The sequence below is a fragment of the Olea europaea genome, unplaced genomic scaffold, assembly GCF_002742605.1.
Source record: "Olea europaea var. sylvestris unplaced genomic scaffold, O_europaea_v1 scaffold102, whole genome shotgun sequence".
Taxonomy (NCBI): Eukaryota; Viridiplantae; Streptophyta; class Magnoliopsida; order Lamiales; family Oleaceae; genus Olea; species Olea europaea.
Window position 1 is genome coordinate 8,607 of NW_019227526.1, and position 12,358 is coordinate 20,964.

The 12,358-nt window shown below is 34.8% G+C and overlaps 2 protein-coding genes across 3 annotated transcripts in view; both read right to left on the reverse strand.

Moving 5' to 3' along the window:
• LOC111372651 (NAP1-related protein 2-like) overlaps positions 1–5,381 on the reverse strand; it is an 11,761-nt gene extending 6,380 nt beyond the window's left edge. Inside the window, 7 exon segments of the mRNA XM_022995032.1 lie at positions 1,890–1,931; positions 2,062–2,121; positions 2,242–2,302; positions 3,598–3,659; positions 3,737–3,898; positions 3,940–4,119; positions 5,067–5,381. Of these exon segments, the coding sequence (XP_022850800.1) occupies positions 1,890–1,931; positions 2,062–2,121; positions 2,242–2,302; positions 3,598–3,659; positions 3,737–3,898; positions 3,940–4,119; positions 5,067–5,198 (699 nt within the window). The 5' untranslated portion in view covers positions 5,199–5,381.
• Positions 5,382–7,891: 2,510 nt separating this feature from the next.
• Positions 7,892–10,666, reverse strand: LOC111372652 (protein DELETION OF SUV3 SUPPRESSOR 1(I)-like). Of its 2 annotated transcripts, none has more exons than XM_022995033.1 (3): positions 10,511–10,666; positions 10,221–10,316; positions 7,892–8,185 (listed from the first exon to the last, which is right to left on the reverse strand). In XM_022995033.1, exons 2-3 carry the CDS (start codon positions 10,312–10,314, stop codon positions 8,040–8,042), a joined length of 240 nt encoding a protein of 79 aa, XP_022850801.1. In that variant the 5' UTR covers positions 10,315–10,316; positions 10,511–10,666; the 3' UTR covers positions 7,892–8,039. The 2 variants fall into 2 exon arrangements, with proteins under 2 accessions (XP_022850801.1, XP_022850802.1); XM_022995034.1 differs by having other exon boundaries at positions 10,221–10,321; positions 10,511–10,616.
• Positions 10,667–12,358: the final 1,692 nt, after the last annotated feature.

Below are 12,358 nucleotides of genomic sequence, written 5' to 3' on the forward strand. Positions count from 1 at the left end.
ATGGACCCGCCTCCAAATTGCAAGCTCGTAGTGCTGGTCCTTTTAAAATTTTAAAGCAAGTTGGTCCAAATGCATATATTGTTGACATTCCATCCCACATTGGTTACCACCATACTTTCAATGTTGAAGACCTTGTAGCTTATAAAGGCCATTTCATTCCCTCAGATGATCCCCTGTTACCTCCTTTTGTGGACCTTGATCCTAATTCTTTGGCCCCCTCTAACCCACTACCACCTCTCACAGCACACACAGATAAAATTGATGCTATTTTAGATGAAAAAATTGTGTTCACTAGTGATGGAGAGGTTCAGCGCTTCCTTGTTCGTTGGGTTGGTCGACCAGATTCTGATTGTGCATGGATCTCCAGGGAAACACTACAGCTTTTGGATCCAGATTTGCTAGAGCTTTATCGGAGTCAGCAGGATCTTCCTTGGTCCAGATCGCCTCCCGTCCACCCGAGGGGAGTTGATGAGGACACCAGGTTCAGACCGCCACTGACGCATTTCTACAGACGCCAGAAGACACTTGCCCAACCACTCAGCTTATGGTTGGGAGATTGACGAGAGTCTACGGTGTTATATCCACTCGACAGGGTCGAGTTTTCTCCCACCCCGGGAGAGTTGATGAGGACATCCTTTATAGTTGGACTTTTATTATTGTTTCAGTATTTTAGTTGGACTTTTATTTAAGTTTACGTATTTTAATTAGGACTTGAATAATGGGCTTGGCCCTATATTTCTAGGTTTTCATTATTTAAACCTATCATTGATTTGTAATTTCTCGGTTGATGAATTGATTAAGAATTACAAAGTTGGCTTGGCCGTTTTCTCTCCTCCTCCCCGTTTCTGCCTTCTTCTTCTCTTCTCCTCCCCTTCCCTTCTTGTTATTTACTAATTCAGTAATCTCCCTACATCAGATACTCTGAGCCTGTTTGACATGGTTTTTAAAAAGCCAATAGAGCTATTGAGATCCAAAAGCATCTTTTGGAACCGTTTAACTAATTTTATGAAAGTGCTTCTACTTAGAAAAGCTTTTAGAAGAAGCAGGTAAAAGCAATTCTCAAATAGCAAGCTCTTTTAAAAATTAGTTTTCAAACAAAAATTAAAGTGACTTCGTCCAGAAACTCTTCTACAGATGCAGAAGTAAAAGAAAATGCAAAAGCTATGCCAAATGGGTTCTCTATAGGCTTCAGCTTGATCGGGAGTATAAAGACTTTGCCATAGTGCATATTTCTTAAAATAAATGTAGTCGCTAGATGGCAAAGAAAATTTGCTAGGTCTAGTGGTCTATCTATTACTATATATTCTTGTCACCTGCAATAAAATCTACATCAATTATGAGGAATTCTTGTAGATTTCTTAATGAACCCTCAAATTCTATCAACCAATCAGCAAGCAGCTCATAACAAAGCACAATAACAGCTACAACGATGAGGAGGATACCAGGACTGATGGCCTATTTACTGAACCAACTTTCACATATATGGCAGATTCCATATTCCAGTTATTAATTCCACACCTTTTGACTACCATATTAAAACGTTTCCCAGTCATGAGGCAATAAGGGATGTTGAGTCTGAGCAGCTATATAAGGAACTTCTCAAAGCTATACTAATATATAAGATAAAGGAATTCAAAAACTAAAACTGCAGCGCAAATATCAAGTAATTTCTAGCTTCTAAAATTTGAACAAAAAGTGCCCATGAAAAAAAAAAAAAAGAAAAAAAAAAGCAGGAAGTGAGGATAAGACGTCTAGGTATGCAATAAACACACCTGTTTGCAGAAAAACAGGAAATTGTGATAAGGCAAATTGGACATCATACGCTTGTACTGCAACTTCTAGACAGTGGGTAAAAAAGTGAATACAGAAATAATTTCGAATGCACTAACCTCACCACCATCATCCATGTCAGAATCCTCTTCGTCTGCCTCCTGCAGAAAGGGTATACAACACAACACAACCCGTCACATCACAAACACTCCAAAGTATATGGAGTTGGTAATTAACTTGCATCAATATGTCATGAACAACTACGGAAGATGGGTGTGAACAGAAGCTTACATCGAAAAAGTATGTAAGAGGATTTGGCCAGATATCATCCTTGATTAATTCAGCAATCTGCTAAGAAATATTTGCTTCAAAATGTGTGAATATGAAAATATATAATAGAAGACTTATGTCCCACATCAGTGTAATAGTAACCTCAAGCTCATGAAATAATTGGCATGTGGCAGAATTTACCTCATCGTGAATCTCATCCACATCATCTTTTTGTTGGTCATCACTAAACCAGGTAAAAAAGCTGTAAAACAGTGCAAAAAATGAGCAACCAAAAGTGCACAGAGATTTTACATTTTTCGTTTTAATTCAAAACCACTGAGCTAAAAATCACAGAAGGTATCTAGATTATCCAGCTAAAGCATATCATCATGGTGATAACATGTACAACAAACAAAATCCAGGCATCATGTTAGGATCATTGCATGTCAGTGATTGCACACCATGATCTTGATAAACAACAAAAAAACTCAAATGCAGTATACTCTTTACTACCAATTATTGCCATCAAAAGAAACATAAATAAAAGCAGAGTACAAGAGTCCCTTCCAAAAGCCTATGAAATTCACAAGGAAAGTAAACGGAGCAGATTGATAGCACAAAATGTCGTCAACAGGCACTCCCTGTGCTCTTTAGCATGAGAATGACTAAAACAAACAGGTCATTCAACAGGAATGGAAATCGCAAACCCATGAGTGAGATGATTCCAACTGCAATAGTAGCAAAACAAAATATGGCATCTTAAATGTGGATTCAGACTATCAATTAAAAACTAAGAAATAATGAGAACTTGCACAGTTGTTGTAACTGCCAACATCATTACACGAATAATTTGGTTAACATGTACACATAGCCCCCGTTTGGCCCCCATTATTTCAAATTATAATGGGTGGAATAGTATTTTTTTTTTTTTAGTGAATTGGTAGTTGAAAAAGAAAGAAAAGTTTTCGATTTACATGTAATATTATTTTATGGAAGATTGTGTGGTTGAAAATAGGAGGGAGAAAAATGAAATTTAATTTAATAGGGGCCAAACGGGGACATAGTTAACACATCATGCGAATACTAGAAGACCCTTTAAAAGCATTCGCTATGTCCTGGACTAGCCAACTAAAAAAATTTATCAAGTGACAAGGAGTATCTACTCTCGTATCTTATTTTATTCTAGCATGTAATTTTTTTTTTTTTTTTTTTGAAAATTAACCACTCTAGCTCTTTTTACATTGTCAATTTACGTCATATCCAAGTACCCATATCCAAAAATTGAAAACCAACCTTAAAGCCACACAGATACCTGACTCTGTGGAACATAAAACTTCCATGGTCTAGGTTGTAAGTCCTACCCCATAATAACTGTGAGAAAATTAATGCCCCATTTATTGAATCAGTAAAATCTATAATGCCTAGACAATATAAACAGTAGTTATAATTTACAGTATGTATTAGCTAAGATTTTTAAACCTCTGGACATGGTAAAACAGTATTCAACTAAGGCACTATTACACAATATAGAAAACCCAGAGAGGTAGACAAGTCAACCTTTCCTCAGTATGAGATCGCTTGTTCCCTTTCTTCTCTTCAGTATCAGTATTAGAAATGCCCTTCATAATCAGAAAACACAATTACTTTAAATTCACATGAATCAGAAAAGTCAAGGTACAATGACATAAAAACTTACCATTCCCTCTTTCCATTTTATTGACGTGGCAGTGATTTTTGTTGTTCCTTCTTCGAGGAAGGTAAAAGTTTTTGTTAGCTTTGTATCTTCAAAATATGGATTTGAATTGAAGTTCTGGAGAAAAACAAGAGACATTAACTTGATTCAAAGAGATTATGAAAGCTAAAAATAGTATTAGAATTTCCACATCAATAAATCTCCACAGACGGGAAGGTAAGTGCGCATTCTTTTAAGAAAGCTAGCTGTAATGAATCACTAACTGCAGTCAACCAGAAGTCAGGAATGGATTTTATGACATCACTTCTCTTATCATAGACGGGCTTCCGTATCTCATTGTACTTTTGTTCCACTTCCAAAACCTTTTCACTTGCTTCTTCATTGATCTGCAAACATAAAGTAAATAAACCCAATATAATATTATGATATCTCTGCTTTTCTAGCTAAGACAAAATTCACTTTTTAACCATGAATGTCACAAAGATATCAAGACCAGTGATGAAACAATTACGACATATTTGATATTTGAAATATCATCGTGTATATTCATGATGCAAACTTAGAAATCTTCAAATTTGGTTCATAATTCCTCCGAAGGTGCAAAATTATTTTCCCAACCGCTTGGATTCCGAAAAGATAGAATTCAGTAATTGGTTAAGTAAACAAGAATCACAATTTTGAAATTAACCACTTTCAAATCTATTTCTCAAAAGAGGATATATGTATTTTGCTTGGTTTTGACAAAAAATGACTAATTATATTTTCTTTAGAAAGCCCAGATAATGTAAGAACAAAATGCAGAGGAAGTTGAAAAGCAACAGCTTCTTAGATAATTACTCTGAATAGTAAACATTTTAAAGAACAAAATTCTTCAACAATAATTTGATTTGTATTAACATTCACTCTCCAAAAAAGCCAACAAAACCTCTTTTATGAGCTCATTTCAGGAAAATTTGCGTTCTTTCTTTGCAATTAAAATTGAGTTACTCTAAATAACTTTCCCTCACAGAATAATCAGAACCCAACAAAGAACAAACGGAATAGATTTAAAAAAAAAATACCCACCAAGCAGTATCCACATAGTTACTTGAAGAAAAACAATCAAAATAAATCTGGAGTATCTTTAGAACCCCACAAATAATGATAAAAAATGAAAGAAGCAACTTAAAAATTATTCACTTAATTTACAAACGAACCGGGGATAAAGCACAATAAGTTCTGGGTTCTGTTCAGAAACCCTCAAACAATTAATAACGATTAGAAGCAATAATTTCCCACAAAATTTTTAACATTTCCGGCAGAGAATTGGGGAAAAAAGCAGGAAAAAAATCACCTTTTCCAGCTCATCTTGTATTTCTTGGAGCTTTTCAATGGAGATAACGAGTTCCCCATCAATATGCTCTGTCCCATTGTTTTCTTCCTTCACTTCTCCCAATTTCTGCTTCTTCCCTTTGTCCAATCCCATTTTAATAATTTTCAGTTGGTTCTGATCTTTTCAAACTTTTCTTAAACCCTACATAAAACCCTCGTGTATAGTTTAGTTTATAGAAACAACTGTGCTACATGTAAACGTCTCTCAGGTCCACGCTTTTTTTTTAATTGGGCGTGGGATGTGAGGGGCGTGTACAAATGGCAAAGAGAGAGAGACTCAAAGGGGCCTGAGTTCGAGAAGTAAAATGTAGCACGCCAGCTAGGGTCCCAACCTTCGAGTCTTGTGGTTATGGGATCCTGAACAACTTTTCTGCGGTACTCCGAGTCCCCAACCTTTCATAACCATGATTTTATTTATTTATTTTTACTTTTTTGAAAAGAGAGTAGTTCTAGTTCTAGCAAAATCGTTTTCTTGACAGTTAAAAAATCAAATATTATTAGTGAAATTACATCTATACAAGTGTTTGAAGATTGAATTTCAAAAATAAGGTTAAAAGATTATTTATGCAAAAATCATGTAACAATTTTTATATTTTAATATATATATATATATAAATATTAATAAATTTTCACTACATACTCTAAAGCTATTCCATCCACCCAATTAAAACCCTAATTATTTTCTCCCTTTGCTTTCCCTATTCTTCCCATACTCACCCTCTGTCTCTGTATACTCCTCGTCACACATGGCCAGCACTACACCAGAGATCGTCATTGGGAGCAGCATAGAAAATCCTTGGAAAGGAAATCTTGAGAGACTAAAAGACTGGCAGGTTGTACTTGAGTCAGAAAGGGTACATTGAAAAGGTACTTCAGAGATTCAATATGCAGAATGCAAAAATTGTCAATACACCCTTGGCTGTACATTTCAGATTATCAGCAAACTTGTGTCTTTAATCAGATGAAGACATTGAGTATATGTCTAAAGTTCTTTATTACAGTACAGTTGGTTCACTGATGTCTATTATGGTTTGTACAAGACCTGATTTGGCATGTGCACTTGGCAGATACATGACAAATTTTGGAAAAAAACATTGGAACGCAATGCGGTGGATCCTCAAATACTTGAAAGGCTCTAAAATACTTGTCTGCATTTTGGAAGAAATTCAGAAGAAGTCATGGGATATGTGAATTTAGACTATGCAGGGGATTTTGACAAAAAGATATCACTCCACAAGATATATGTTTAACCTTGGAGTAGCTTTGTCTACAACAAAGGTAGGGTCCATGGCTATTACTGAAGCATGTAAGGAGCCTATGTGGTTGAGGGAATTAATTGGTGAAATCAGTGAAGATTTACAAATATCTACAGTGTATTGTGATAGCCAGAGTGCTATATTTCTAATTAAAGATTAGATGTTCCATGAGATGACTAAGCATATTGATGTGAGGTACCATTTTGTGCGTGAAGTAATTGCTCGTGATGACATTGTAATGAGCAAGGTTGATATCAATAAGAATCTTGCTGACATGATGACAAAACCACTTCTTATTGCTAAGTTTGAGCATTGCTTGAACTTAGTAAGCATTTGTCATTGATTTAGCCCATGGGGCTTGGAAGAAGTGGAGTGGTGTTTATTTGGAGATGTGTATTTTGAAATTCCTTATATCTAAAATTTGGCTCAAAGTGGAGATTGTTGTAGTTTGACCCAAATTCTTGGAGCTTAAGGAGTAGTAGTTGAGTTGGTATCGAAGAAATCAACTTTTGGATCGAGACAATGATTGCCGCATTTTTGCTAGCTGTTCGCTAGATGGACGCTCGAGCTCTTGAAGTAGAACAACCTCCCCCGCTTCTCGTCGGATTGTCGCTGGACGTCGCTTGAGCAACAATATTATCTGGGCAATTCCAAATTTTTTGCAATTTAACGCATTTTGGATTCCTGTTGGTCTACAACTAGGTTTTTTGGGCATCCCTATAAATACAAACTGTTGTGTATTGCATTATATGACATTATGACAAGAAAATCTTGAGAGATTGAGAGAGAACAAATCTACAACATCTTTTGAGCTTAAATTCAATTGAGAGTATTGAGTCTTGACATTATAAACGCATTCCTATTGGTTATGGTGAATTTTCTCTTCCTTTGCCCATGATTTTTCCCGAATTGAATTTTCCACCTAAATCTCTGTGTTATTTACTTTCTCGTTTTATTTCATTATTGTCATATCTTGCGATCCCTATTCATAACAAATATAATTTGTGATTATTCTTCTAACCATGTTTATCAAATTACCAGCACCCAAAGTCTCAAATCCTTCGGCCCTTCTCAAAGATTTTCCGAGTCACAGGCTTGCAGCTTTTGGCCTTCGGCCCTTCACATTGCCGCTTCGCCTGTTTGTCGGACTCCAATTTTCTGAATCTTGGCTCGCAGATGGCACCCTGCCCATTTCAACAGTCACACCTGACAAAATTTTGTCCCTTTTATGATGTTAATTAATGGTTATTTGATGATATTTGATTCTCGTGTATTAGTTCGTTTAATTTGTGCAAAGTGTTAGTGCAATGGTTGTTTATTTTTTAATTTGCACAAATGTTCCCCATCCTTTGTGGAAACAGGACTCGTCTTTATTCTTGGCACAAGCGCATCAAATCAACATTTTGGTGCACAAATCATCATTTCCACTAATCCGCCACCAATTTCCAGCAATTTGGAAATTCAATTGGTCAATATTTATTTATTTATGTTTGTATAGACACGTGCCTGAGTATAAGAATAGAATAGCAGCTAACTTCACAACTCACAACCGGTAAATTTCATTATGAAGTTCAGAAGGTGGAATTAAAGATGTTTCAGCAACAGCTGGTCATATAAAATAACAACAAACCCAATTTTTGATCGAAAATCTACCAAGCATCTCGCTTAAGACAACTGTTTCATGTAGATTTGGCTTCATTCTTCTCTGTGTTGCTCTCGAGTTCTCTCCTAAGCTGCAGGGAGAAATCATCATTAACATCATCATCATCCCAATCATCTTCCCATTGCTGAGTCACTTCTTTGCCTTCTTCTTTGTCATCCCACTCTACCAAATTCACATGAATAATTAACAAAATAATCAGAGAAATGATGCTTTACTGTTGAAAATATCTACATTGTATTGAAACTCAAAATCTCAAAATCGGCGACCCAAAGATTTGAAAGTGCAGAGGAATAAAACAAGAAAAAACTTTCAGAGAAATTAAATCTGTTCCACAACAGCAGTATCGATGCACAGATTAAACTGGTATCGGAGACATCTAACATATCTGCATTTGAATTACACTTTTTTGAATGCTTAAGGACTCTTGACTCATATTAGGATTGGTTCTAACAAATATATAATCTCAGGCATATTATGCGGTAAGGCTTCTTTTTTCCCCCCATCTTATCCAGTAAACAAAAAAATTCCAGTAATACTATGATGGTACATGCTCCATTATAAATTGAACAACACATAAGAAAAAGGGTCTTAGTGACAACCAAAATTTCACTTGAGAAGAGCATTCCCCAAGCGCACGCCAAACTCATACTACTTCTAGACACCTAACAATGCCTGATGTGTGTGTGTGTTAAATATATGTACATATGTATGTAATCCATATATTACTATGAACAACGGTTGAGTGGACTATTACAAAGAGCAAATTGTCAAGGATGTACAAAAAGAGGTAGAACTATATTGTCATAAGCGGGATTTAAGAAGTTGTAAGGTTATGAATACAAGTGTCAACGGTAATAATAAATGCCAAGTTTCAGTAGCCAAGCAGTGCTCTTCACCACCTGGCAGCGATCTTTGAAACAGTAGAGACCGGCCTGTTAGTGAGAAAGAAAAGGATATTGTTTTCCACTATTAAGGACCCTCATTTGTTCTCTCACATAAGCGTATCAGGCAGATTCATGGTCTCTAGTCCTTTCCTAACCACATGGTTGCATGTAGTATATTTGGAAATGACAGGTCAAGAGAGTCAACTCTTTACATTTTGCTTAGATATTAGTCTCATGAGCAAGTATACTTTTGACTTTTCGAGTTCATGGCATGAAGCCTTCTACGTTGAATTTACTTCTAAATGATGTTTTGCTCTAGAAATTGGATTTTCTCCTCTTGCAATCTAGAAGAACCATGGGTCCTTGACATATGCATTCATGTCCAGGGGTCTAATTGTGAGTGAATCTGGGCTTGATAGTTCCTCCTTGACTATCACTGCAACGGACGATAGAGTACAAAATTAATTAGTGTCTTCTTATGAGGCCACTGTTCTCACTACACTTCAAATCAATAGGTTTGCCTACTTAGATAAGTTACCAGAAGCCATTCTCCAAACTCTATGTTAGCAAATTTACATAGTAAAGATATCTGCAATCAACTGGCTGAATGACCTGGCATAATCATCCTAAGAAGCAACAAAAGAAGTCAAAAAGGCAAAAGACTAAACATAGCTGACCATGCTGAAATAGATGCTTATTCTTGATGATACTCTGAGCCACTAGTATTGTCTAGAGATAACCTTGTAAATCCAATGGTGACTTAGTAGACGATTACATCAATGTATATCTCACAGTTACCCCCCTTCGAAATTTTTTTCACTTAAAAAATAGCATAGCACTTGCATTGGTTTACTTCCTCATTTCAGTTACATGGATTAGAATATTATTATCTTCGTAACTATGTAGATCTTTTCCCACTTGAAAGATAATACAACTGCTTTGAAAGTTTGCCACAACCTAGAGCTTCGCTGGGTTGCGTAATTCAGGGAACAAGGGACAAAATGGAATTTGATAGCGCATCTCACTTTTAGTCATATAAAGCGAGTGAAGTTTTTGATTGCTATGTATTATTAATAATGGGGGTTTTCAACAATTATAATGGTTTTTAACCCAAGTTACCTCATAAAAGTAGAATCCAAAATTTACCATTTATATATGTACCTCAAATGAATCGGGGAATAAGATATTTCAGAGACACTAATCCAAATAAACAGCTGAACTTCATTCAATCAAGTATATCCAAACATAACACTTAAAATTTATAGGAGAAAGGCATAATGACATAAATAGCGCGTAAATATCCCAAAAATTACCTTGACCAATTTCGAACTCCTCAAACTCGTCATCGTCTTCAAATAGATCGATCTTTGGGTCCTCAGTCGCCGGCTTTGGTTGTTCGGTCGCCATGCCTAGTCTCCAACACAAAATACCATATGCAATAAATATACAATGATTTATATAGCAATAAGTATATAGAAGCATAAATCAAATTTTACAGTAAAACCTCAAACCCTAGCCCCTCCTAGACTCGTTGTGGCTATCTGTTTTGTAGATTACGTGTATTTACAGAAGAAAAACAGGAATGCAATGAGAATCAACTTACAGATTATAATAGAAAGGAGCAATCAGCTAATCGATTGATTTTTCCCAAATTTGAGAGCGTAGATATTTCAGAAACAGAGCAGTTGTATATATATTTGTAGTCGTACGATACGATATATTGCACGACAAGCAAAAGCCTGCTCTACGACGTCGTCTTAAATTTTTTAGCTTTCGAAAATTAGTCCTCAACTTATAGAGTGAAAATAGATCTCACTATTTTGTTATAATCGCATGACCATTTCCCACTATGGGAAGAAGTTTCTACAACGTAGTGATGTGATTCATATACGTCCAACTTTATGAAATTAAATTGGGGGAGTTGATTAAAGAGTGTAGTCAAGCAATGTATTTGGTTAATTATCCCTCTCTTAATATTTCTTGGTCAAGTGACCTCCAGTTATGAAATACAATATATAAATAATGTCAAATGTCAAAAATATCCCTACCATGAGAAAAGACTTTAACACCCATATCAATCCAATTAATTTCCAAATTCAAGATTAGATTTTCAAATCACAATTACGTGTTTTCTCATATTCAACTACCATACTTGCTACTCTAAAATTTTCTTATATATTATATTCTTCACATATTTTAAGTATTTTTTGAGCATTTGAACAAGAGTTTGATAAACATTCTATCTACATTGAGAAATTTCATTACATTTGAAGAAAGGAAAAATACACTTTTAGAAATTTCATGTATATTGTACATTTTATTGAATAATATTTTAGTTGGTGCTATATTTTGTGTTGTCTGTAACTATAAGATAATAATGATTCTCCAACTGTTATCTAATAGGTAGAACGGCACTCCAGCCGTTTTCTGCTACAGAAGACGACATTACAGTTGTTATCTACTGTAATTTGGTTTTTCAATGAAAATATCTCTAATAATGGATTATCTAATGTATTTAACATATAAATGTTGACCATGTCATAAAAAACGATTGAAACGATATATCTGATATGTTATCGAGTTGGTGAAAGTACCAGTACAATATATACATAATAATAAATAGGCGATTAAAGTAATAAATATGCAATATATCTCTCAGATTTTGTAAGAGACATGTCTATCTTGCAACTTAAATAAGTTTAACTTATCGATTATCGAGGGCACGAACTAACTGTGGTTGTTTATACTCGTGTATATAGACAGAACGACACAAATATCGTTTCATTATCAGTAACGACACTTATTTGTTTCATTATCAGTAACGACACTTGTGCTGTTCTGTTGAATTCTTCAATATTTTACTTATTTTCTAACATAACAATCTCAAACATTGGATCCTATAACTTAAAAAAGTCAAAAAGATTGATCACGTGACAAAAAATGTTGAATTGACATAAATTATAAGATATTTAGTTGGTGAAATTACAAGTCATTGTAATGACTTGTTAGAAAATATAATTAATTAACACATCTCTCAACTTTTGTAAATGACATATCCATCTTACAATTAAAATGAGTTCAACTTATTGGTTCTCATAGCATAAATGTGTCATGACTGCATATACTAGTGTTTATAGACAGAACAACATAAATGTCGTTTAACAACATTTGTGCCGTTCTGTTGATTTATCTAATAATTTGCTTATTTTTCAACGTAATGACCTTAAACATTGGATCCCCTAACTTAAGAAAGATAGAAAGGTTGACCACGTTACAAGAATGGTTGATTTAACATAGATTATACGATATAGAATTGGTGAAATTATAAGTCATTTTATTAATTCGACAGAAAATATAATTAATAAACACATTCCACAACTTTTGTAAATGGAACGCCCATCTTTCTACTTAAATGAGTTCAATTTATTGGTTCTCGAGACATGGATAGGTC

Excerpts from the sequence above, each read along its gene's own strand:
- LOC111372652 (XM_022995033.1), bottom strand. The coding sequence starts at position 10,314 with ATGGCGACCGAACAACCAAAGCCGGCGACTGAGGACCCAAAGATCGAT. Across the intron at positions 8,186-10,220 it reads GGAGTTCGAAATTGGTCAAG|AGTGGGATGACAAAGAAGAA; the intron begins GTAATTTTTGGG and ends TGAATTTGGTAG.